The sequence below is a fragment of the Bos grunniens genome, chromosome 5, assembly GCF_055505025.1.
Source record: "Bos grunniens cultivar Pamir isolate PY7600 chromosome 5, Bosgru_T2T1.0, whole genome shotgun sequence".
Lineage (NCBI taxonomy): Eukaryota > Metazoa > Chordata > Mammalia > Artiodactyla > Bovidae > Bos > Bos grunniens.
The window spans coordinates 2,311,648-2,339,282 of record NC_141169.1 but is presented as its reverse complement, the minus strand read 5'-3'; the positions used below and the strand labels follow the sequence as shown (position 1 = coordinate 2,339,282).

The following is a 27,635-nucleotide window of genomic DNA, read 5'->3' as shown; positions in this document are numbered from 1 at the left end:
GGAGAGGGGAGGAGAGACTGCTGTCAGGGATGCAACGATGAGGCCTCAGTTTGAGTGTGGCACTGGATGGAAGGAAAAGGACAGGCTCAGTACGGGGCTCGAGCTAGAAGTGGCGGGCCCGCAGACTGGGGCAAGCTCAGCTCCAGTTAGGCCCTTCCCATAAGCCCCTGCTCTGATGCCCTGGGCCTGGGAGTACATTCCCTTAGATGGCAAAATGAACTTTACTCATGTAATTAAGGTAAGGGTCTTGCGCTGGGGCCATCAGCCCAGATTATCCCGGTGGGGCCACTCACAAGCATGCTTCTGAGAGGCAGGCAGGAGGGTCAGAGAAGGAGGCAAGTAGGTGATGGAAGCAAAGGTCAGAGTGAGGCGAGGAAGGGCTCTTTGGGAAGGTATGCAGATAGACTCTAGAAGCTGAAAAGGAAGGAAACAGAAGTCTCCAGAGGGATCCAGCCTTGCCAAGACCTTGATTTTAGACTTCTAACCTTCAGAACTTTAGGATAATACATTCACGTTAAGTCACTAAGCCTGTGGTAATTTGTTACAGCTGAATAAGAAGCTTCTACAAAGGCTGATGAAGTCTCGTGGGAAGAGGGTGGGTAGGACTTCAGAGAAAGAGTGTTAACGAGCAGGACTCTCTGAGGCCTTCCCAGAATAGACCCCATCCGTATCCTCTGCCTGCCTTTTGTCTGTGGAAAACTCTTTGCCAATGAATAAATTTAATCAGAGAAGTAAGAAGAGAAAGGAAAACAGTCAAGCAAGCCAAAATAATAATACTGCAGCCATTAAACAAAGTCAAGGGCCTTTCATTCTTCCTCAAGGAATATGGACAATATTGTGAGCCGTGTTCTTTGAGCTGTTTTGCAGAAACTGAAACCTCCACCAGGTGGAAGAAGTTAACTGTGTGCTGCCCACAAGCACGTACACCCCAGACTACTCGCAATTACCTCCCCACCAACCAACTAGAAAAACGTCCAGGAGCTGCTCACAGCCTGCTCCTGGAACACTCCCAGACTCCTTAGTAGGCCCCCAGGGCAGGACACGTAATTCGGAGGGCATTGACCTGCTGTGGCCCGCCTTTGCCTGGAGCAATAAAACTACTCTTTAGGCGACAGGCGTCCTTAGCATCTGAGCCTAAAGAATCGATCACCCCCGATAGAAACGGGGAAGGCAGGCGAGGAAGGAAGCTCCAGGGAGGGAAGCAGGCCGCAAGATTTCAGCTTTTAGAGCCGGCGTACTTGAAACAGGGGAGAGAGAGAGAAGAGCAGAACCCGAGGACTCAGCCACAGTGAAGGACAGAGCAAGCAGCAGGACCACGCTGAAGCTTCACCTCCACCCCCAGCCCTGCGAGAGCCTAGAGTTTTCCCGGTCGCCATCCCAGCAGGGTCGGCGAGGAGAGCGGCCACACAGAGAATGCGCCGGCTGACTCCGCTTCCCCGTGTTCACTGCCCTGCCGCCACCACCACCACCCTGAGCGTGACTTACATCAGCACTTTAGTGATCTGACTGACTCCCTGACAGAGGAAAGTCACTGTGCTCAACATTATCCATGATATTTCTTCATCCAGTATAAAACTTTGTTTCACTTGTGAGCACTAGCGTAATAAACTGTTCGGTTGTTCACCTGCTTCCCACAGGTGGCCCAGGTACTGTCGGAGCAGCCCTCTCTTTTTAAACCAGAGGGAGTCCTATCTTGTTTGGGAAAAGGGCAGTCGCTACCCCCTGTGTCCCTGGCAGGCCCACGAGGACGCTTAGCCTGAAAGAGCCCGTGTGGAGCGCACCTTTCAGAAACGCCGCGACGTCTTCCAGCTGGGGCACGTTGTCCTCCCTGTAGCCGCAGTGTTTCGTCAGCAGAGGGAAGTTTTTCAAATACTCCCGGCAGGCGTGAGTGGGATAGAGTTTGGAGAGCTCCCGGAACACGACGCCCCAAGTCTTGATCTCTTCCTCCGTGTACTCCACCCTGGGGATGGGCTGCCCGCTAGGCAGCAAAGAGGAGAAAAGCATGAGTCTAGCTCTGCGCCGCTGTGTGCGTGCGTCCCCGCCCTCGCGCCCATGCGAGTCAGCTTGCTGCAGAGTGGCATGCCTGAGCGTCTCAAACGCACCCACTAAGGGTTCTGTCCTTGAAGCAAATGCTAACACTCTAAGTTTGTGTTTGTGTTTAAACTTTCACATAAACGATTTATTATGTCTTCACACATCCTTCTGGACACTTGATGAAACTTTTGTTCTGATGCTGGGATCCGTAACAAGGTAAGAGCTCTGGGTTGAAGCAACTGGTTTACATATAAAACTGTGCTCTGAGGACTTTGTCTGCAATCCCCTGACAACAGTAAAACATGGATATTGCTTTTTGAAAATAAAATTGCCCATAGATCCTCTGTCCTTTGGGGGAGCTCGCCCCAATCTCCAAGGATAATTTTGAGGTTATTTGTTCAGTTTGCAATACCCTGGGAAACACTAAAGGACCGTGGAATTTAAGAGTTTTGCAAACTGCAAAATGGGAGCATTTATTAGACATCATGCTAAGAGGTGCACACATTAAGACCTGTCTGTTAGGAGAAAGGACAGCAAACTTTTTCTGTAAAAAGCAAAAAAAGTAAGTATTTTAGGCTTATATGCCATGCAGTCTCTATCAAAACTGCTCAGTTCTGCCATCATATCTTGAAGACAGCCACAGATAAGATGTAAACACAAGAATGTAGCTATGTTCTAATAGAACTTGGATTACAAAAACAGGTGATGGTCTGGATTCAGCCCATAAGTCATAGGGAGCTGACGTCTGGTTTGGAACACTGAGAGGCAACCCTGGACTAGAGTGGTCAGGGAGAGCTTCCTGGAGGAGGCACAACTTAAGCTGAGACTGTTGGCCAAGCAGGATGTGCAGGTTCCCTGACAGAAAGTTGAGTTTAAAAATGCTCTTCTAATAACAGACAGCAGGAGAAGGGGGCAGCAGAGGATGAGATGGTTAGATAGCATCACTGACTCAATGGACATGATTTTGAGCAAACTCCAGGAGACAGTGGAGGACAGAGGAGCCTGGCGTGCTGCAGTCCATGAGGTCACAAGGAGTCAGACATGACTTCTCGACTGAAACAACAAGAAAAACAGCAGGTGGCAGCCAGGAGCAGAGACCAGAGCTCCTGAGGCCACGCGAACCAGGAGGAAGTGGAGAATATGGACGTGTACTTTCGAAAACTATTGCTTGAGGAAGCAGAATCTGAATTTAGCCTCTGATTACAAAACCTATTCTGAAAGTGAAGTTGGGCTTGGAGAAAACTCCTCATAACATGTTCAACAGTTACCAGCCAAATCCCCTGACCGCCACCCCCAGCCACTTGTCACAGGTTCTACCCCGCAGTCAGCAAAGACCCACACAGCATGTGGAAGTCCAACACACACATGCATAAGGCTAGGGAGTCTCTCTCTGAGCTCATAAACCAGCCTGCACAGCAGCCCCCCAGGAGCGCAGGCACAGGCAGCCACTGCCCCTCAAGCTGCTCCACGCTGTGGTCACTCAGAAGAACCCCTGGGGCAATGCAAAGGGGTGGGGAACAGTAATCAGAGCAGGCTCACAGCAGATCCCGCTCCCACTCTACAGACTTCAAAAGTTCTTACCAAAATGCTTTCTAAGGTTCAGGTTCAAATGTGCTTCCCATCATCCCAAATTATTTTTATTTTTAAAAAACTAACGGCAGTACATGAAGGATGAACGAATAACACATACTGAAGAAAAACCCAGAAATTAACATTTATTTTCTCTAAGTACCAAGACTAGGGCTTATGACAAACCAAATTAGAACACGATTAGCCTTGTTTGAATTTGATTGTTGATAATAAATAAAAAATTACAACCTGGCAAATATTTGCTGTGAAGATTAAGACTGCTAAAAATTAGCATCGTGATGAATTAGAAGAAAGCTTGAAATGAAGAGTAAAAATAGAAAGGATGTAAGGAAATAAAAATATAAGCGATCTGCCTCTGGTACTAGAAAATTCAACACAATCAATCTAAGGCAGGGAAGACGATTACGCTCATAAGGGCTGGGCAAATCAGAAGGTAGAAAGCGATGAGGCTGAAACAACACATGAAATATTGAGAAGCCATTTGAAAAGAATCATGAGGTCAAACTTTTCCCTTCGACATCAATCTGCAAACAGGCAGCATTTCAAAGGGGAACTGACTGTAGCCAACAGGAAGAAGACAGAAAAGTGTGAGCTGGGGTAGAGAGAAAGGGTGATACAGACCCTCCTCCACTTACAGTGGGTTAATCGTGACAAATCGAAAATATCGCTGTCACAAACCCCTTTAAGACACCTAACCTACCCAATGTGATGGCTTAGTCTGCTGCTGCTGCTGCTGCTAAGTCGCTTCAGTCGTGTCCGACTCTGTGCAACCCCATAGATGGCAGCTCATCAGGCTCCCCTGTCCCTGGGATTCTCCAGGCAAGAACACTGGAGTGGGTTGCCATTTCCTTCTCCAATGGCTTAGTCTGCTGCTGCTGCTGCTGCTGCTAAGTCGCTTCAGTCATCTCCGACTCTGTGCGACCCCATAGACAGCAGCCCACCAGGCTTCCCTGTTCCTGAGATTCTCAAGTCAAGAACACTGGAGTGGGTTGCCATTTCCTTCTCCAATGCATGAAACTGAAAAGTGAAAGTGAAGTCGCTCAGTCGTGTCTGACTCTTAGTGACCACATGGACTGCAGCCTTCCAGGCTCCTCCGTCCATGGGATTTTCCAGGCAAAAGTACTGAAGTGGGGTGCCATTGCCTTCTGCTGCTGCTAAGTTGCTTCAGTCGTGTCCGACTCTGTGTGACCCCAAAGACGGCAGCTCACCAGGCTCCCCAGTCCCTGGGATTCTCCAGGCAGGAACACTGGAGTGGGCTGCCACTTCCTTCTCCAATGCATGAAAGTGAAAGTGAAGTCACTCAGTCATGCCCGACTCTTAGCGACCCTATGGACTGCAGCCTACCAGGCTCCTCCATCCATGGGATTTTTCCAGACAAGAGTACCAGAGTAGGTTGCCATTGCCTTCTCCAATGGCTTAGTCTAGCCTATGTTAAATGTGCTCAGAACACTTACATTATTGGCCTACACGTGGGCAAAATCATCTAACACAAAATCTGTTTTATAATAAAGTGGTGAGTATCTCATGCAACTTATGGAATACGGTACTGAAAGTGAAAAATAGAATGGTACCTGGCTTCGGAATCAGGAGGCTGACTGTGGCTCCCTGCCACAGCCCAACATCATGAGAATTTCTCTGCATGCCACACTGAGAAAAAAGATCAAAATTCAAAGGACAGTTTCTCCTGAATGCATTTCACTTCCATACCATATTGAGGTGGAATCATTAAGTTGAGGACTGTCTGTATTACTCTCTGTTACTTACTAATGAATTTCCAGCATGGCAATCTTGGGGGTACAGACGGTCACATAGAGTCTCATCTGTCCCCACTTGTCTGTCCTGCCTGGGTAACTAATGAGGCTGCTCTCTGAGTGAATGGCTGGTGGAGTGCTCTGCTGCTTCCCTGAACAGGTAATTCTCACTGATCGTAGAAAGAAATTTCTTACCCTGCTCTGACCCCCTCATCTTGGGTAACTATTTAAGGTAAATGTTTAAATATCAGCTTCACACCAAGTAAAGGCTAGTTTTACCCATTTATTTTTTGTTAAAAATATCCCTAAAAGAGACAAAATAAAAGACATTTCCCATTTTTCTATGTAGTTGATACAGGTATATAATAATAGCTCATTTTTGAGAGCTTCCTATGGCCAGACAGTTTTTTTAAGTTCAGCCTTTTTATTTAACTTGGTCCATTTGATTCTCACAACTTCATTGAAGTAGACCCCCACACACACACTTTACAGCTAAGGATACTAAGGCTCAAGAAGCTAAGTCATTTGACTAAATCACGGCGCCAAGCTTAAAACTCAGTCTGTCAGGTTCGAGACTGGCTGTGGTCTTAACCGATCAGCATACACCTATGAAATAAAGAATTTATTCCAGGTACCAGCTTATTTCCACATACCAAATTAAAATAAGGCTTATAGGTATCCATACTTAAATACAGAAAGTCTCATATGTTATCACAAGAGCAGCATGTGTCTGGAGATTCCACAAAGTCCTGTCTTATTTATTCACTCATGTAACCTTCTCAGGGAGGCTGCCAGCTAGTGCTGGGGGCACCAGGAATGCAGGGGCACCCACATATTTTTTTTTAAACTTTGAGATTTGACATTTATAAAAATAAAAATGGTAGTCATGAGAAAAATCGGCATGTGCTACACTTCTCTGTACTTGTCATGGGATTGTAGGCCTTTTGTGAATTATGTATAAGAATGACAGAGTCGTGTCCCGATCTTTCTAGGGCCTAGGACATATACCCACATATCACTATGCACCCATCCTTGGGTATATGTCATAACACACACGTAATAGGCATCACATCCCAGCGTCCTAAAACTCTGCTGTCCCACAGCTGAAGTCCTGAAGCAGTCCACATTCTAGAGAGAGCTCCCAGCAACTGGCGCCGACCACCTCCCTGCAGGGCTTGGTAGGAGGAGCGGAAATGGCTCTCCCACCAGCAAACCCCTCTCGTACCAACCTTCCCGCCTCACCAAACCTCACCCACCAGTCTAACAGGGAGTCAGACATGCAGGACCGCAAAGGAGGCCAGTGTTGGAGGGGAAATCCCTGTTCTTTCTCCTTCCCTGAGGGGAGAGGGCAGCCTGGGCCACAGAATCATTTATAAGGCCTGCAGAGCCCTCGAGAGGTAGGGTCTGGCCTCTCTTTTCCCATCTGGACGCTTGCGGAGCAGAATATCCATGCCCTCCCTGGTGCTATCACCAGAATGGAACAGTAGAGGGCTTCCCTGGTGGTCCAGTAGTTAAGAACCCAACTCGCAGTGCAGGAGACACTGGTTTGATCCTTGGTCTGGGAAGATCCCACATGCCATAGAACAACAAACCCCACGCGCCACAACGACTGAACCCATGAGCCACAATGACTAAAGCCAGTGTGCCCCAGAGCGCATGCTCTGCAACAGAAGAAGCCTCTGCAGTGAGAAGCCTGGACCGGAGAGGAGCTCCAGCCCGCCACAGCTGGAGAAGGTCCGTGTGCAGCTGAAGACCAGCACAGGCAAAACAGATAAATAGTAACATTTTAAAACCGAAGAAACAAAAGAATGGATTGGTAGAGATGGCCCCGGAGAGTGTCTGGAGGCCCCGGAATGTGGTGTGCTCCGGGGAGGATGAGCGCACCCTGGACAGGCGTCCTCTAAACCTGAGGTTCACGGGAACATGGGTGTGATGCCCGGTGATGGCTAGAAGCCTCTACGGGACCCACATGCTGTGCCCGCCAGGAAGATGGGCGGCCCCATTCCAGCAGTGCTGCTCAACTCTCAGGGGACAGAGGGGGGCTCCAGGGGCTCCCCTCAGCCCCGACAAGGTGGCTCTAACGGCCAGGTGCGTGCAGGAGGGGTGCCCAAACTCGGACGCAGTAGAGACCACCTCATCAGAAAGAACCTTCCCAAACCAGGGTGCAAGAGGCCTGTGGCCTGCCCACCCCTGACATTCAAACAACCCTACAAAACGCCCTCAGCCTCCTCTCTCCCTCCTCCCAGTGCCCAACTCCAGAGGAACAAAGTCCTAGAAGAGAGAAGAGAAGGAAAGATATCTCTAAACCATGCACACACACACACACACACACACACACTCCAAAGAACTGAGGAGGAGAATACACTTTGAACCAAATTTGAGATTAAGCTCTTTTTAAATGAATGGGCCTAGGTCTTAAATACCCTGGTGAGACTATTCTAATAATTGAAAATGACAGGAAATTAGATGTTGCTAAGGAACTTGCTTCCCAGCAGGAAAGTAGGATTCAACACAATACAGTTGAAAGCAGTGAGTGGGGAAAATAAAATCATTTTACATTTACATCGGTATAAACCCCAACAAGATGAGACACCTCAACAAACTAATTACAAGTGAATATTATAATTAGATCTCTAGGGAGTCTCCTCCACTTCTATGGAATTAGTTGCGATTCCAGAATTCTAAGCAACCACCAAAATTATTGCTCATAGATTCCTAAGTCACTGGAGAAACACAGATGTGACTTTCAGTAATTACCACTCATCGCGGATTCTGCCCTCTTGCCAAAGAATGGCCAACTAAGATGTTACAAACACGATAGGGAACCATCGGTCAGCCAGGACAGTGCGAGGAAAAGGACCAGAACCTTCACCATCAGGATTTAGCTTGACGACAGGAAAAACTTCTGGTACCATATGTGACTCAGAGATGACTGAGAACTTCCTTGGGAAATACGGAAGGCTGTGGGAGGCATCCTTCTGCCTGGACAGTAAAATCCCACTTTTTCTAGAGGCAATGTGATGATTCTGAAAAATCTGTTCCTTACAGAGAGGAGAGGGTAGAAAGTACATAGACAAACCTAACTGGAGGCAGGTACAGATACAGCTAGGGTTTCCCAGGTGGCGCTAGTGGTAAAGAACCCACCTGCCAGTTCAGGGGACACAAGAGACGTAGGTTCAATGCCTGGGTCAGGAAGATCCCCTGGAGGCGGGCACGGCAACCTCCAGTACCCTTGCCTGGAGAATCCCATGGACAGAGGGGCCTGGACCCCACCCACCCCATTAGGGTCGCAGAATCAGACACAACTGAAGCGACTTAGCACACAGGCACAGGGTTATTCTCTGTAAGTCCTGAGCTTGTTAAAACAATGCTGCTTAACAACCACACTTTTACACTGAAATCCAGGAACATCGACCCCCACTGAGGCTGAAGTTACGGAAGTTCTCCCTACAGCCAGATGAATAAGCTTTTGTTTAACTATTTGTCTGATCTCCTCCACCAGGTCCAACAGCAAGCTCCTTTTCTTATACATATGTATAAGAAATGTTTTAATTTGGGGGACTGGAAAACATTTGATTATGGCGGTCCAGCCTGGATACCTCCTGGAGTCCCTGCTGCTAAAATTCCCAATAGGAGATCCAGTTTCTCTGCTTGTGTTATCTTTAGAGGAACTCTGGGGTCAAGAAGCAATTCCCCTACTCAGTGGAGGAAGATGTGACAGGCTGCAACTGACAGTAATCACATCAGGATGGCAAGGCTGGCTGAATCATGATGCAGGTTGTGTTCCTGGGAAACAGATGGATTTCCTCTGTGGCAAGGACTAAACAGAGCAGAAGAGAAACTGAGAATTGTTTAAGGGGGGATGGGTGAATCTGGTATTAACAGAAACAGGGACAGACTCATTTTCTGTTTTATCTCATTACACGTTCCTCGGGGCAGGGGATGCCTCACTTACTTAAGCGCTGCCCCTTTCACCTCTGCCTCATCTCTCATCTCCTTTCCCATCTTAGGCATTTCTCTTGGACACTTCCACCTGGGACTGCTGAAAGGAAATGAGAAGAGGTGACATGTAAAAATCCATCAATTTTGCAACTCATTAGAAATTAGCAGCTCCTCTGAGGGCTTGATCAAAGCCTTTGGAGAAAGATTATTGGAACAGGAAGGCATGAGGTTTCTGCTCCTCCTCAAATCGAGACGTGTGTGCTGCACTTCTCACTGGGCATACCCTGAATTCTGCCTCGTTCCCTATCTGTAATTCACCTTCTCTCCTTCTCATCCAGAGCACGTAAGAATATGGCAAAGTGAGACTGACACGATTCCAACATTATTCTAAGAATAATCTTGATTTTGATCTAATGCAATTGTAAAAAACAGAGACATCACTTTGCTGACAAAGGTCCGTATAGTCAAAGCTATGTTTTTTCCAGTAGTCATGTACGGATGTGAGAGTTGGATCATAAAGAAGGCTGAGGACCAAAGAACTGATGCTTTCGAACTGTGGTGCTAGAGAAGTCCCTTCAGAATCCCTTGGACAGCAAGGAGATCAAACCAGTCAATCCTAAAGGAAATCAACTCTGAAAATCATTGGAAGGACTGACGCTGAAGCTCCAATACTTTGGCCATGTGATGCAAAGAGCCAACTGAGTGAGTGGAAAAGACCCTGATGCTAGGAAAGATTAAGGGCAGGAGAAGGGGACGACAGAGGAGAAGCAGGTGACAGAGGATGAGATGGATGGCATCATCGACTCAATGGACGTGAGTTTGAACAAACTCTGGGAGATAGTGAAGGATATAGTGAAAGAGGAGATAGTAAAAGGAGAAATTGAAAGAGATAGTGAAGGACAGGGAAGACTGGAGTTTATGGGGTCACAAAGAGTTGGACACAGCTTAGCGACTGAACAACAACAATATTTAAAAAGGGAAATACTCATTATTTTCAAAACTTATTAATATTGCTCAGCATTTGTCATACTGCTAAAAACCAGGTGACACACCAACATGTGGAAATCAGTCCTGGATGAGTCTCCCCCACAGCCAGTAACCATCCCAGCACCTAACACTGTGCTGGCTGACACCACCTTCACGAGTAGCATCGCCTGCAGCCCGGAGTCACCAGAGTAGAACCATATAGTCAATAAATGTCCCACAAGATGATGGCTCATGTCTTTGAGACTGGAAAAAAAAATGTTGCTACAAATAAGAATAAAAGAAAGAAATTCTCAGTAAAGTAGATAAAGTCCATTAAAGTTTAACCAGAAGGCAAATGCCATTTTCATCTACTGATTTTTAAGAGTCAGTGAGAAAAGTCTGAGGCTCTCGAATTTGATAAAATCATCCTTCAAAAGACACTCAATAACTTTATGATAAATTACTATCAGTAGTACTCAGGGGGAAAACAAGTAAAATATCCAAATTACTTATAAACAAGTAAAATATCCAAATTATTATTCTGCTCAATCTATGCCCCATTACCATGGGTACTCCTTGAAGATAGGGACTTTTGTTTGCTTTGTTCATTTTTATAGCCTTGTCCACTCCCAGAACAAAGCCTCGAACAGACTGGTGTTCAATAAATAATATTTGTTAATAAGTAAATCAATCAATCAGAATAAAACAAGCCACACATTTAACGGTTGAAAAAAAGTACAGTTGTTTATCCAAAAGTCTGGCAGACAGGTATTTGTCTTACCTCATCCCTGTCTCATGTATTTTAATTGCTATGGAAAAAGCAGCTCCAAAGACTTTGAGATTTCTATACGTTTTCTGGAAACTTCCGATTAATTTTATGTCCTGCTTACTTTACAGGCAGAGGTTTCGCGTTTCTAATTTTCTCACTTGGGTTTCCTAGGCATTGTCACCCCTCACACTTGTAGCCAAAATCACCACGAAAGAAAGCAGCCTGTGCAAACCCAAAGTGAAGGGAAGTCGCTCAGTCGCGTCCGACTCTTTGCGACCCCATGAACTGTAGCCTACCAGGCTCCTCAGTCCTCAGGATTTTCCAGGCAAGAGTACTGGAGTGGGGTGCCATTTCCTTCTCCAGGGGATCTTCCCAACCCAGAGATCGAACCCAGGTCTCCTGCGTTGCAGGCGGACGCTTTAACCTCTGAGCCACCAGGGAAGCCCAAAGGGACATAACTAAATACAGAGACGTTTCCTTGGCTAGACATCTGTTTTTTAATCTATTTATTTTTACAATATTATGTTGATTTCTCCCACAGGTCAGTATGAATCAGCCACAGGTATACACGTGTCCCCTCCCTCCCTTCTCCTACCCCATCTCCCCCACCCCGAGATTGTCAAAGTTGGCTAGGTATCTTAATGAATGAAATTTCAAAGATATTTTCAATGCCACAGCCATAATGATTAAATTATATTTTTCAAAAAGGAAACTCACAGATCAGTACAGTGACTTAAATCTTGAGTTATACCAAGATTTGCAACCATTCAAGTCATCTGACCTTAAGTGGCTCGATGAGGGGTTCATTTGATGAGGAGCTGGGCGCTTGGGGACTGCTAAACCACACCAGAGAGAAAACTGCAAAGGCACAAACTCATTTTCAGCAAGTCCCCTAGGCCAGTCAGGTAAAGAGCACTTATGATCACATATTTTATTTGCTTTTGCAAATGAGTTGCACACATGAATTTTCGTAAATGAGTCTATAGGCCCTAAGGAACTTTCAGATGGTAGCAAACAAAAACGTTAGTGTTTTTGCTCACATTGTTAATATTGGTGCTGCCTGTACAAGAGACATAATGAAAATAAACTACTACACCTAGGGAGCCTCCAGGAGAGAGATTTAACTCCTGGAAATTATGTTTTTATTTGTCTTGTGCACCCCAGGATAGGGTTTCCCACCATTTTCTTACCTTGCAGAAAGCCCTCACCACATTCTAGAGGAGTGATTTTCTTCTGTCAAAACTACCATGAAATTAAATATCAACAGCAGCAACAGCGGGTCTAACATCCATTGATACAGGGACACAGGGAAGGGGAACTCAGAGAATGCAGCCCAGAAAAGAGCTAAAAGTTAAGAGCAGCCAACAATCTCAGGTCAATTTTAGGATGAAGAGACTCAGGCTAGGGTCTCCCAGAACCGCAAGTTCAAATCCCCTATATCCTGCATCTTGATCAACAGGGACCAAATGTTGCTGACTGCTGGGCCCCCACCTGCCTCTTTCAGGAGTGGATGATGGAATGCAGTCACCCTACAGCTCATAGGCCTAACAGCAGCCTCCATTTGTCCACCGTCCACTTAACTGTAATAAGAACAATAATCTCATAGCACATGACATGGATTTTCTTCTGTACCACTGCCCTTATATAGTGATTAAATGACTCTTTATAGTTAAGGAGGTTAAGGCTTACAGACATAGTAATCTAGCCAAGATCAAACAGTAAGTGGCATAGCAGTGCTGGGATTCAGAAACAGCTCTGGAGACCCCACTCTAAACCAACATGCCTCAGTGCAAAATCTAGTCTACCTAGCACTGAGTTTGGCCTCTGTTTCCTCGTTTGAAACTGAGAGAAGTAAGACAACCGCACAACAGAGTATGAAATGGGACATCTTTGCAAAGCTCCAGGGTCAACGCCTCGTATCTAAAGGTACTCAATATAGTTGGTTCACTTCCTCCAGGTGTATAGAAATGAAAAAGATTTCATCACTTCCCTGCAGGGTTGGAAATGGGTCTGGAGATGAAAAACCACATTCTTCCTTATAAATCCATTCACCTCTCAGACAGCAGTTGTGGAAGTAATTTTAATCCTTCATGTTTGTGGAAATCATTGCAAAGTAAAAGCACTCACACCTCACTCCCCATGAAAGATGTTAGAGTCTGGTGCAGAGGTCCTCTCAGTAAGTCACCCCGGTGGCACCGCGTTCCTCTTCCCCAGCTGTGGGAGCCGTGCTATAAGCAGACAGCATTCTACTAAAGCACTGACACACACCTGAAAAATCCACCAAGCCCCAAAAATGGGACAGAGAAAACTTTTCCAAATCCATTTTCCCTTTTGTCTTTCTTAGGAATCCTCAGGCTCCTTTCATTTCAGCCATTGAGTTGAACTTCAGGTAGAGATAAACATTTGGCACGAAAATGATTCTCCATGAAGCCTGATGTCTTTTAAATACATACAAGAGTTGTGCATTTAAAATATACTGAGAACTCTATACAGAGCATAACTTTTTAAAAACCCATGTTATTTAATTCTGTTGCTTTTGCTTTCAACTTGTGTATGATACCACCTATGTCAAATGGAAGGGGCTATGCAGATATTTTTTAAGACAACAAAAAAGAAGAAAGCATTGCCTCTTGGGCAGAAATAAAAAAAATATTTAGATTCTCCAAGACAGAGAGACTCTTGAAATCTGTAATGTGACCTTCCTCAGAAACTATTCAAGTCATCTGGGAAATGACCCCATTACGACAAATATTTGGTTTTGTTCTACTTTTCAATTTACCGCTCCATTTCAAAGAAATTAAAGCATCAACAACTGGTGTTTATGCAGGAGTCACAAAGTACCCAAACAGCCACATACATCTCAGTTTCATTCAAAAGCTGGGAAAGCAAATCAATGGAGGATAATGGAATAGGATAAAATTAGCTCAGTCAGGGAGAAAACATATTTGCCTTCTCAGGTGCCTCTTCTCAAATGGGCAGAGAGGGGAAAAAATTAAACCCGGTCCCCCATCACCATAGACTGCATAATTCATCAAGGTGGCCACCTGCCAATGAAACGGATGAGGAAAATGTTGTTAAGCAAAAAAACTTGGAAACCCCGTTAAGTTTTTTTCTGTTAAGAAAGCATAACTTTTCTCTTTCCTTCTTGCTCCACCTTCTATTTGTTACATTTCCAATTAAGATTCGGCTATCTAAAAATAGGTAACTTGGCACTCACGAGTCCTGTTAGTAATGCAGTCCTTTAAGCTATATTCTGAAACCATGCAGGGTCCATAAATCATGGCTCTTCTCACATGAAATGAGAAATGCTAAGGTCAACTGAAATTTCTGGAAAGGTGGAGAGGTGGAGCCACCCCAGTTATTTTTCTGCAAGTTGCAATAATTGCAAATGCCTCGTAGGAACAACTCAGCATCAGTAATTCTCTAGCTCAAACATAAGCTAAATCATCAAAGCTACCTGTGAGCAGGTAAACCCCAAAATGCACAGTACTGGGTAAGAGACCGGGAAGAGCTTTTGTCTCTGATCATCATTTACAAGCCTTTGGCTGAATCCTGCTGAATCATCTAGCGAAGGGAAAACTGAGACCTAAGAGGTGAGATGCTGGCTTGGAAATCCAATATGTTTATTCCAAGGAAAACCCAGTCCACAATTATGTATCTATTCAACATCTTTAGAAACATGCGTTCTATCCCTGGGTTGGGAAGATCCCCTGGAGGAGGAAATGGCCGCCCACTCCAATATTCTTGCCTAGAGAATCCCATGGACAGAGGAGCCCAGTAGGCTGCAGTCCATGGGGCTGCAGAGTCAGACCCAACTGAGCCACTGAGCACAACAGCTTAGAATGAACAATGCATTGCCGAACCTTAGTCCCAGGGCGTTTCATCTTGACGACTAGGGGTATGTGGGGCTGTGGGTGGGAGGAAGGAAGGTGGTAAAAAAATGCCCATCTCTGTTTTGATAGGAAGAGGAGCTCAGAGTAATCATAGTTCCATGTTGAATGAAAGCTTTCTCTCTCTTTCTCCCTCTGATGGTGCTGAATAGAATATTCACAAGCTCACCCAAATTGAATGAGCCTGCTGGGCTGGGTGATTGCACTTTTCAAATATGCTAGTTCCCATTTGGGGCTATTTTGTTTTAGAATATTTGTTTAGCTGTGTACTTACACTTTGAGCAAATGAATCATAAAAGGTGCAATTTTGTAAATCAAAAAAATCAAGAAATAGTCTAGCAACTAGAAAAAGCCAGAGAGGGACAAATCCCTGGCAATTGTTTTTCAAGCCTCAACCCAACCATGTTTATTTCCAGCCGTTATATATCCTCCAAGGGTCAGGCTCCGAGCAGGAGGAGAGGAGCTCAGGGCCTGAGACAGAGTGAAGTCGCTGCTCGGGGCAAGGATGCGGCTCTGCCATGCCAGGGCCAGACAGATGTCCCAGGCACCCAGGAGAGACAGCATGGCCTTGCAGTCAGACAGGGCCAGCCGAAGTCCTGGCTTCATAAAGTCTGAAGTGTATTAAGTACACACAAGAACTGTGCATTTCAAACATCTGAGAATTCTGTAAAGAGAAGAATGACTTTTTAAAATGCCAAGTCCCTTACTTCTGTCACTATTAAATTCAACTTATCTCAAGGGAAATTCTACAGCCACTTCCAGACCAAAAAGAAAGAGATGTGCCTTCTTGAGCAAAGAAAGACATTTAGATTCTGTAAGAGAGGCACACTTGAAAGTGGTCTTTTTCAGAAACGATTCTGGTCATCTGGGAAACAAACCTAGGATTACAAATATTTGCTTTCGTTCTACTTTTCCATTTACTACTCAGCTTCAGAGAAATTAAAGCATCAACCACGGGTGCTTATCCAGGTGATACTATCAGCTCTGTCACTCTAGTGTGTTTCCTAATGTCTCTGAGCTTCAGTTTCCTTATCTTCAAAATGAGATCGCATACCTATCTCCTTCAAAATGAGATTGCATACCTATCTCGAAGGCTCATTGAGAGTTTACTGGAAGACCATAAGCAGCATGTTTAATTAATACCATGTCCAGTAGATGGCAGGAATTTAACAAAAGGAAGCTAAAACCCCCTGTGCATTACAGCTGAGAAGTCCAGCTTTGGTGAACATTTCTATCACCATCAGTTATTCAGAAATGAATCCAACACAGCCTAGCCTCTATCTGCTCCCTCTGACCTTAGCTGAGACCCACTGGCCTGCAAAGGTATTGCAGAGAGTCAATTTTTCAGACTGAAGAAGCCAGCTGTGTGCATGAGTTACAGGACACAATAGTGTACACACACACATATAAACACACCACACACATTTTCTTTTTAAGCTTCTTTAACCTAGTCTATTGTCGGGGCCTGAAATTCCCTAATTCATTCGTTCTTTAAGGTACTTTGTTCATTTTAAAGCTTAACAGATGATTGCATGGAATCAAGGAACCATCAGCTACTCAGCACGTGATAATAATAATCATATCTATCATAGAATCAACCCCAGCTTGTACCAGTCAGCATCTGAGCCCTGAAGCACTGACAATCCTCCCAAACATACAAGGTGGACACTGAGCCCATTTTAAGACACGGGCACTGAGACTAGGGCAGCGCTCATGGCCACAGAGCTTGTAAGTGATGGAACAGGAATTCAAACCCAGTTCTGTTTAGCTCCAAAGCCTATAGGTTCTGTCACATGTTCCGCCACACCATGCTACCTCTGCTCTCACAACAACTAGTTCTGCAGATAATGCATTCACACTCACTGTGCCACAGTAGTTGGGGAGGGTCGTAAAGAAATAAAGTTAAACACTAGTTAAATGTATTTGGTAGCCAGCCTCCAAGACAGTAGCCAGTGAATCCCAGCTCCTGGCATCGTGACTCTGTAGTCCCCTCTCACAGTGTATCAAAGTTGGGCTCTGAAGCCAACAGAATGCATTAGGGGTACTGGTGAGCCACTTCTGAGGCTGAGTTTTTAAAAGCATAGTAGATTCTGCCTTGTTCTCCTTTGGAAACTTGACTTGGACAAAGCCAGCTACCATATCCGGAGGACTCTCAGGCAGTGCGTTGAAGAGGCCCATGTTGCAAGAAACTGTGGCCTCCGGCCAACAGCCATGTGAGTGACCATACTGGGAGCAAGGCCTCTCAGCCCCAGTCCAGCCTTCAGGTGACTGCCTCCCTGATCAACTACAGCATCATGAGACATCCTAATCCAGATCCACCCAACCGAGCTGCTCTTAACCCCTGTTCCTCAGAAACTTCGTCAGATAATAACTTTGCTGTTTAAAGCTGCCCAAGTTGGGGGTTGTTACTCAGCAATGAATAAAACAGTATAAAAATCTGACAAAAGTCAGGGCTTGAAGAAAGTGTTGGCCAAGGGGAATGACGAACGGTGTTCACCAAAGTGTAATAAAAATATTTAGGTCATGAGGGCAGACGAAAGGGAGAGATGGACTGAAGTGAGAAAAGTACTGTAACGATATCAGCAAATACTTACATCGCAGTTCCTGTGCAACACTCAGAGTGCTGCTGACGTATTAGCTCATTTCATCCTTACAGCAACCCCACAGAGCAGAGGTAGAGTTATCTCCATTTCACAGATACAGAAACTGAGGCCCAGAAAACAAACAGTTTGCAGGGGTCACTCAGCTGGTAAGTGGCAAAGCTGGAATTCGCCCAGGCAGTCCAGCTCCAATTCCTACACTCTTAGCCGACCCACACACTGCCTCTCAGATCAACAGAGAAACCGAAGAAAGCACCAAGGCCCTGCCAGGGGGTCAGGGGTCGAAGCGAGCCGCAGAGCTTTCTGGTGTAGACTCTTTCACCGTTGTTTGATAAAGGTAACAGTAAAGTTCAAAGTACAGCAATGCTCCATTGATTTCATTCAATCTTTGAAACACTCCTGGGGGAGAGATGGAAGAAATACTATCGTCTCCATTTTACAGGTGAGAAAACGGAGGCTGAGTGATGTTAGGGAATCACTGGGACTCCTGTATTTAAAATCAGAGTTTTCTTGGCAAATTATGGAATTTTCAACTTTAAGCAAATTCTGACATGTTGAAACTCTCTTGTTTACCTTATCTACTGACATTTGCATTTGCTTGTTTACATTTCAGTTTCCATGGACTTAAAAAAGAGAAAAGAAAATCAAAGAGGAAACAGCCCCACGAGAAAAACATGAGATTCATCAGTTCAGTTCAGTTCAGTCGCTCGGTCATGTCCGACTCTTTGTGACCCCATGAATCGCAGCACGCCAGGCCTCCCTGTCCATCACCAACTCCCGGAGTTCACTCAGACTCACGTCCATTGAGTCAGTGATGCCATCTAGCCATCTCATCCTCTGTTGTCCCCTTCTCCTCCTGCCCCCAATCCCTCCCAATGAGTCAACTCTTTGCATGAGGTGGCCAAAGCACTGGAGTTTCAGCTTTAGCATCATTCCCTCCAAAGAAATCTCAGGGCTGATCTCCTTTAGGATGAACTGGTTGGATCTCCTTGCAGTCCAAGGGACTCTCAAGAGTCTTCTCCAACACCACAGTTCAAAAGCATCAATTCTTTAGCGCTCAGCTTTCTTCACAGTCCAACTGTCACATCCATACATGGCCACTGGAAAAATAGCCTTGACTAGACAGACCTTTGTTGGCAAAATAATGTCTCTGCTTTTGAATATGCCATCTAGATTTGTCATAACTTTCCTTCCAAGGAGTAAGCATCTTTTAATTTTGTGGCTGCAATCACCATCTACAGTGATTTTGGAGCCCAAAAAAATCATATACCTCCTCAATTTCAACCAGAAGAAAGTACATTCACAACAAAGCACAATCACAGTCATATTAAATTAAAGCAAACAGGAGTGGCATGATTAAAGTCAGAGCTCAGGGCCTCTTTTCCAAGAGAATAAGATGGATTGAAAAAAGTACAGCTCCTCCCCACCAAAATTATAATTAAATATACATGCCTATTGTTGAGGAATAATCATTACAATAGCTCCCAAAGAAAGATGTGTTTATATCTAGTCAATTAAGTATGTATATTACTGACTTCTCTTCCCCACAGAGTAACAGTCGTGAAGCCTACAGACATGTGGCAGCTAAACACCAGCGCTAAATACAAAGGTGCCACTGACACAGAACTGAAGAGTTTCAGACCTGACAGCCCCAGCACCACAGTCAAAATTTTCTCTTCCTCCACATACCATCTGCCACCCCACCGCCATGTACTTCCATTTCCTCTGAAGTACATGTCCGTGTACCTGTCACATTATCTAAACAGGAGGCTTCTTTTTCTGTTTATGCCAGGATTTCTTTTATTTGGGTGGAGGAGATCAGGGTTTGGGGGACAGGGTGTCTCACAGATGATTTCAGAAACAGTGTATTCGTTCCCCATCCACCGCCTTCCATCTCAGGTTGGCTATGGAGAGTGATATTTGCACTGATGAAGCCTTCCTCTGCTGTTACTGGCCAGGCAATCAGGCCTTCCAGAGCCTCGCGGCCCACCATTCAGGCATGTCTGCAGCAGCCACAGGCCTCCGGGTAATCAGTCCTGTTTCCCGGCAGCTCTGCCAATCAGAAACCCCCTGAGTGGCCCCTATGCACAGCTCTCAGCATGCCATGCGGCCACACTCCCTTTCCGCTTTATGTCTCATGGCAACACAGACTTTGAGCCTGCTGTTTTTCCATCATCGAGTGGAATTTTTTCATTTCTCTTTGCTTGTGTTGATTCTTTCCCCCTGCTTTATCCTTTCAGGACTATCATAGAAAATATGGTATTCAACACGGATTCCCCAGAGGGCTTCTTGGCTGTGGCTTCAATATACCTTATTCTGTATTTCGCTTCTTCTCCTTCTCTTCATCTTTTGACACCTCAGACTCCATCCTGCCAATTGCTACGACACCACTAAAATATCTGTGCTCCATCTCCATCTATATTTCTGACCTTCTCAGTGTCTATAAAGCCTGAACGAACTATCGACAGGGAACGGAATTATTTTCCCCATGTTCAAATAGTCCCTAATTTTATTATTACCAAACTATATTTGCAGAAACCTCACTTGCTGAATTTTTTTCAGGACCACCCCAGTTTCAAATAATCTGGCTCCTCAGGCCAGTGGTTCCAAGCTTCAGTTTGGAAAAATGCAGTCACAGCATGCTTCCAGAAGCCACTCAAGTGAACTTAAGTAATTATTGTATTGACATCTTTCCCCTTTGCTCACTTGGAAAGCCGATAGCACTAGAAAATACATATTGCAATTAGAAATTGCATCTTTTTTTCTGTTAAACCAAAAGGAAACCTTCCTTACTGCATGGCACACTGGAGACCATGGCTCAGGCCCACTTGGGATTTGTAAGAACTTGTACCCCAACCCACCAGCACCATCATATGAGCTTGCACACATGCACACACATGCGTAACAGCTAGCTCATATCCATCCTCAAAGTCAGAGAAGCCACAATGATGACGACATGAAGGGCGTTAAGGAACCATCCTTTTCTCTCCACTTCCCTCAAGTCCTAGGCTTGTGTTTCCCACCACTCCCGGCAGGCACTCCCCTCACACCATCCACTTACAAGAAGCACCCGAGGCAACGGGTGATCTTTCTCAGCATCTTGGCAGCTTCCCACACATACCCAAATGGGAATGTGACTGTTTTCTATGAAATTTCTCCATAAAGAGGGAGGCTGTTCAGCATGGAGAGTTATCAGTCTAGGAGCAGCCTTTTAAATGAGAAACTGGAGAGATTTTCTTTCAAGCATTACTTCTCAGGATGTTCAAACTATAGTATTTCCTAAGATGGTGCATAAATGGTGCTATTAAGATGGCTAAAGAATGAGCCAGTAGATCGATGGAAGCAGAAGCCAGCCTGAGGAAAGGGAGGGGGTGGATGTAAGAGCAGTAACGGACACCAATGATCACAAACTGCGAGCCACCTTCGTGCTCAGCACAGCATACACACTCTCTCGTAGCCCTGACAGCCCCGGGAAGGGCCCTCCTGTCAGACACACTTCCCAGAAGGAGGGCCTGAGGCGCTTACCAGCTAGGGAGCAGGGAGGCTAGAACTCCAACTCCGCCTTGTCTGACTCCAAAACTCCAGCTTTGAACCACTTTCTTATTCTTTATGGTCAGCACTGTCCAGGGGGAGAGGGTTACAAGGCCCCTGGATTCCAAACTCTCTTATCCAAACACCCTTTGCTTTGACGCTGTATCCACTGACTAGTGTAATCTGACCTCCCTGGCATCAGGACTGCAGAAGAATGGTTTCTGTCTAGGTAGGTAATGATGAAGAGGCAGTGCCCTGCCTATCTCAGCCTCCTGCACGTTCGGTTACTAGGAGTCAGTCCCCTCCAAACGGGAACCAGATCCTGGACTGCTCCACCTGCATGCAGCCCGTCCAACCTCCAGTTTTTACTTTCATTTTCTGGAGACACCAGGCCTCAATTTCACGCTTTAGCTAATGGAAAATGGCAACTGCAAGCTCTTGTTAACACTTTGAGGGCCTCACCCTTCATCATTATAACTATATGCTCTTTTCCACTCCTCTCCAGACAAATATGCTTTCTTTAAGACCATAAAACTCCCCATTATCAGTGCTCCTTGAAACGGGTGGACTCACGTATACCAGTTTCTACTAGTGTCACTACATTATAAGCCTGTCTTGGTCCAATTTCTGGGGTCCACAAGAAGAAATAACTAATATTTGAGGTAGTCCCTTGATCGTAACTACAGGCTTCCTTGGTGGCTCAGTGGTAAAGAATCCACCGGTCAATGCAGGAGATGCAGCAACAGCTGTGGGTTGAGAACATGCCCTGGAGAAGGAAATGGTAACCCACTCCAGAGACAGAGGAGCCTGATGGGCTACAGTCCATAGGGTCACAAAGAGTCAGACATGACTCAGTACGCACACACGCACTTGATCCCTATGCTGACAAAATCCTTTATATATATATATACATATATATATATATACACACACACACATACAATTGTTCTTATATATATAATACATTCCATAGAGCATCTGTGTATTAAATACATTTTTGTCTATCTGTTTTATCTAAAGAAAAAGGCTCTGCCAAGAACTGAGCTTTTACCATGTCCTGGGCAGCTCATGCCCAAAGGCCTGTCCTGCCTACCCTCTGTCTATGCAGACATGACCAGATTTCACAGGGAGGGTCTGTGAACCAAGGGGACCAATATTAAGGTCATGGCCATCTACCAGGGCCTGATGTGAAAAGGTGCATATTGCCCATCAGAGTCTTCACTGGGCAATCTGACTGGGGACCCTGGGAGATGGAGCTAACAGCGATGGTGCTGAGGATGCAAGGGCCGTGAGGTCAGGCCTGGGCCAGGGCAAGCCGTGAGTACGCTGCTGCTGCAAGGGGACAAAAAGGCACCGTTGTCTAAAGAGGCTCAAGAACCTGCTTGGAACAGAAGAGTCAGGATGAGAGGAGACACACACGGAAAAGCGTGCCGAAGAGTCCCCGTTTTTCATGCTTATAAGAAAGAGTGAGGGGTGCCTTGGGAGGAGGGAGGGAAGAGCATCCAAAGCATCAGAGGAGGTTAGAAACGAGCACAGGACCGCCAGCCAGAGGTGTGGGGGGATCCGCTCACTTTGCTCTAAGGACCTGTGTGTCAGATTCCTTTAAATAAAAAAAGGAAACACGGGTACCCTCTAGAACACACGTAATGTCCCGAATTCTCACCGAGGACAAACCTGCCCCACACAACAGTCAAGCCTCTCACCAGCCTCAATGAGAGGAAGAAAGACACTTCCCTACCAGGTATGGATTTACAGTGTGTTCTGTTCACAAGATTCACGTAGCTGATTGAACACCAAAGGAAAGCAGCGACAGCGCGGTGATGGTCTGTGAGTGATTTTTCTTAGTGTGAGCAGAAGAAACAGAGGCCTGACGTCCGCTCCATCTTTCCAGGTGTGGCCTGCGGCCACCACCACTCACTGTTGCCAGTCACAAACCTCCTGCCACTGCCACCTGGCCCAGGCCCAAGGCTCTCCAGTTTCACCTCAAGCATAATCCCCGACTGGGGATGAAACTCTTCTAGTTTAGGGACTTCCTGGAGCTCCAGTGACTAAGACTCTGTGATCCCACGGCAGAGAGCCTGGGTTTGATCCCTAGTCAGGGAAGTAGATCCCACATGCCACAACTAAAGATCCCCGGTCCACACACCGCTGCGAAGACGGAAGGTCCCGAGCGCCACAACTAGGACTTCACGCAGCCAAATAATAAATAACTAAAAAAAACAAAAACGCTCCAGGTTATAGGAAGTTTCCTTTTCCTATAAAACAACCACATCTCTTCTGTGATGGCTGCTTACATGAGCCTTTTCGTCATTCTTGTGGGATCCTCTACTTTCACTGGGGAAGCTGGACGTGGAAGGGAGTTACTAAAAGGTCAAGTCAAAAGTAAAAACAGGAAAAACACATTTCCCAGGCCCTGCAGAGTGTACAGAAATGGCTCCTTGCCTTAGTTGAGCTCTGAGTACCATGGTGAAAATGTAGCACTCGGCATTTGGCCCACAGCACGCATTATTTTGCAATTATACCCACATGTCAAATATCTGTGTTGGCATTTAAAGCCTACAGAGTTGGTTAGTGTATAAAATGGTTGATGTCCGCTTTCTGCAAAAGTTAAAAGGGACGGGAAGATAGATCTGTTTAACCCAGCATGTGCTCTACCTAACCCGCCAGCAACAAGTCACAGGAAAGAGTCACACAGGTACTTACTATTTGTAACCCATGGCCACATCCACAAAATACTTTCTTCTCTGTCGATAGACATTGTCTTTAAATCCCTTAAACAGAAAAGAGATGAAGTCATTTAACAGACTGCCAAAAAAGTTAGTTGCAGAAGGCCTAAAAGAAAATTGCTGTGATGTTTATTGAGTGTCCAATTCAAACGTAATTTTCCCCCTTGGATGACCACCTTGATGACAGAGCAGAAGCAAACTGTACTTACAGTAAAACTTCATTAAATTTGGGCTATCCTAATTTGGGATGCGTGGGAATTCAGACTAAAGTTAACCTCGCCGTAAGTAAGCAGAATGGCTTAGTTAAGCAAATTGATATTGTGAACAATATCCTTTGGTTTTCAAGTATCATTTACATGTAACTGATCTTAATTACAAATTAATCTTATCTGTTCAATAAAACAGATCCCTTTAACATGGCTTTTCAGTGAGTTAACCTAAATTTAATTGCCTTGTGCAAATAACCAGTAAATGTTCATGCATTAAAATTCTATCACTCAGAATAATCATCAAAATCCCAAATTAGGATGAATTAAAGAGGTTTTGCTGTATGTTATTAGTATAGCCACATCGATTATAGTATAGTATAGCATAGTATAGTATAGTATAGTATAGTATAGCAAAATCGATTACAAGGGATCCAGACACAGGATAGCAAGCTAGCTCCATTTCCCTCTGAGTTCCTATAATTCTGACTAGTTTTCAGCCAAGTTCAAGATTTTACCCATCATCACGCTCTTGGGAAATTAACCATCCTGTCTGTCATTCTCCTATCAAGTGGAATCCTTCTAAGAGGACTTCCTGGTTTACTCAAGAGTCTCTCTTGTCAGCAGACTTTCAATTTCCCTTTCTTTCAGGTACCTTCAGACAATCTTCCCAGGGGTGTTTCTTCAAACAGCTGGAAGCCCAGATGGTATGGTTTCAATTTAACTTCTTACCTCTGCAACCCCTGGAGCCCTGAAGGAAACCCAAGACAGGAGGGCCACTCTGGGCAAGAAGGTCGGGCGAGAAGACAGGCTGCCGGGACCACGGCTCTGGGAGAAGAACCGGGACAGGCCCATAAAGGCCTGAGCCGCCTCTGCCCAGTCGGCATCCACTCAGACACGTTTAAGGGGAAACTTAGCTCATTTTGCTCTCTCTTCCGGCTGAAGGAGAACTGGCTTTGAGGTCAGAAATCTTCACAGGACTGAATGCCAAACAGAAACAAAGAATGTCCACTGCCAAGAGCCTTTCTCTCAGCAATGACAAAAGGTCAGCAACAGAGGGAGACAGTGAGTGCCCTGAGGTCACCCGAAGGCCCTGCAGAAGGGAAGTGCACCCACCCTCAAGGCTAGCACTCTCTTTTTCGCTATGAATTGGGGGTCTTTAAACTGGAGTTCAAAAGCAGGCTGACAGAGCCTTCAATGTCTATATACAAAATCTGTGATTACAGTTACAAAATTTGTGACCACCTTTACAAATGGGTCTGCGACCTAAGAAAAAGGTCTTATGCCACAGAGGTAGAAAGTGCTAGAAAGTGCGGATTTAAACACTCACTAGTCACACCCAGGAACCTGGGATGGTAAAACTGAAGAATTCCAAGCACCCTTAACACTCAAAGAGAAAGCAGGCCGCGACGAAAGGAAAAGAGTTATGTGAAAATCTGAGCATCTGTTCCCTGATTCCTGCCAAACCAGACACCATGGTAACAGCACCGTAATCTGCTGGGCTTCCCAAAGAATCTTGACTATCTCCTTGGCAAACACCTGCACCTTTTCCAGGCACACAAGAGAGTGATTTACTCATCATGGCTCATCAGCCTAGCATGGTGGTAATTACACAAGTGTTATGGGCGAACCAGAAATTTCAGCACTGAAACGTGCACAGACTGGCAAAATAGAACAGAGATGCTAGCTACACTAGCGATTACAGAGACACAGAATTCCTTGGCCATCCATTGTAAATTGATGCCAGGGATAAGGTTACCAGATAAAATATAAGACACTCAGGCAGTATTTGCGACATTACTTATACTAAAAAAATGTTATTGTTTATGTGAAATGAAAATGTAACTGGGCATCCTATACTTATATTTGCTAAATCTGGCAGCACAAGCACTTAGAGAGTATCTGCTAGACATGACCCTTCCTCTCTCAATTTAAATCAAGGGGAACTGAAGACCCAACCAGCACCCAAAAGTGCTCAGCTGAATGTACACTGGCAAGCATAGCTATCCCAAATCGGTCAACCCTGGCAGAACACTGGAATCATTTGCCAAGGCTTAAATAATACTCCAAACCTGGACACATTCCCAGAGGTTTTGATGTAAGCACACTGAGATGAGATGCTGGCATTAGTATCTTTTTCTAATTTCCCAGAGATTATCTAAATGGAAAGCTAGGGCCGAGAATCACCGAGTTAGGGCACAAGTTCTCAAACTTTAGAGCTCACTGGACTCTCTGGTAAATCCATTTAAAGGCAGATTCCAGGGTTCATCCCTGGAAGATCTGATTCAGTAGGCTTCAGATGAGCCCCTCAGGTACTGCATGTTTAATGAGAGCCTTATGCAGGGAACCTTGAATCCCACTTTGAAAGACCCTCGCAGTCTGCTGCTGCTGCTAAGTCGCTTCAGTCGTGTCCGACTCTGTGCGACCCCATAGACGGCAGCCCACCAGGCTTCCCGTCCCTGGGATTCTCCAGGCAAGAACACTGGAGTGGGTTGCCATTTCCTTCTCCAATGCATGAAAGTGAAAAGTGAAAGTGAAGTTGCTCAGTCGTGTCCAACTTAGCGACCCCATGGACTGCAGCCCACCAGGTTCCTCCGTCCATGGGGTTTTCCAGGCAAGAGTACTGGAGTGGGGTGCCATTGCTATTCAAAGTGTGGTCCCCAGACCTCCAGTGTACGCCTCAACTGGGAGCTCCCTAGAAAGGCAGAATCTCAGGACCTCCACCTGCATTTTGAAAAGATCTACGTGATTTGTATGTCCTTTAATGTTTGAGATGGACTCACCTACATATTTAACCCTTTCTTGAGAACCTCAGCAGCATGACTCATATTCCAAGCCCCTTGTGAGCCATCTCAGCACAAGAACGTGATCCTAACATAATAATCCCTGCCTTGGGACTGAAATTATTCCCAGGCACAAAAATTCCTTAGAAACTTTTATCTATCTTCATCAAATAATAATTTTAAAAACACCAACTTAGCAATATTAAATTTTGCATAATGAAAATTTGGTGTGCTTATGTAAAAGAAATATATGTGGTAAAAAATGGTGAGTCAGGTAGGAGATTGCTAAGTACCTGCAATTATCTCAAGTGGCTGCATAGAAAATAAGAGAAGGTATCATAAGACGGGAGCAATTAGGAATGATGGAACAAAATTAAGCATATAACAATTTATGCTGGGTATTAGAATATATTTTTTCACAGCAAGGTCAGTGGTTCCTGTGGTTGTTCTAACCCCCTTTCTCTAGCTTGAGTAATTTCCAAACTAGACTAAGGGGAGCATTTGGAAATGAGAGGTTAGCAAAAAAAACTCTTTACTGTCCAGGCATTGATCTGCATGATTTAATACAGCATTTCTTTTCCCGGAATTAAGCATTTACTCTTGCCAAAATGCTTTCCAGTTGTTTTATTAACTAGGCCTTTCAAACGCCCCTTTGAGCTCAATAAGCATTTTATGTCTGCTTTTTATGTAAAGAATTTGAGTTGCAGAAGTAGAGGGACTTGCCCAAGGTCATCCTGCAAATTAACAGCTGGTGTCTGAGCCGTCCTGTTACTGCTAAGATCTTAAATCAGGCTTCTGTGCTAATTCTGACGCCTCTGAGGTGGAGAAGGGGAAGATAAACAAATGG

General features: G+C 45.3%; 1 protein-coding gene across 1 annotated transcript in view; it reads right to left on the bottom strand.

Moving 5' to 3' along the window:
* TPH2 (tryptophan hydroxylase 2) overlaps nt 1–27,635 on the bottom strand; it is a 102,913-nt gene that overhangs the window by 66,776 nt on the left and 8,502 nt on the right. Inside the window, exons 5-6 of the mRNA XM_086398683.1 lie at nt 23,777–23,844; nt 1,782–1,978 (exon numbers count right to left, since the gene is read on the bottom strand). Coding sequence (XP_086254809.1) covers nt 1,782–1,978; nt 23,777–23,844 — 265 coding nt within the window. The remainder of the gene's footprint in view (nt 1–1,781; nt 1,979–23,776; nt 23,845–27,635) is intronic.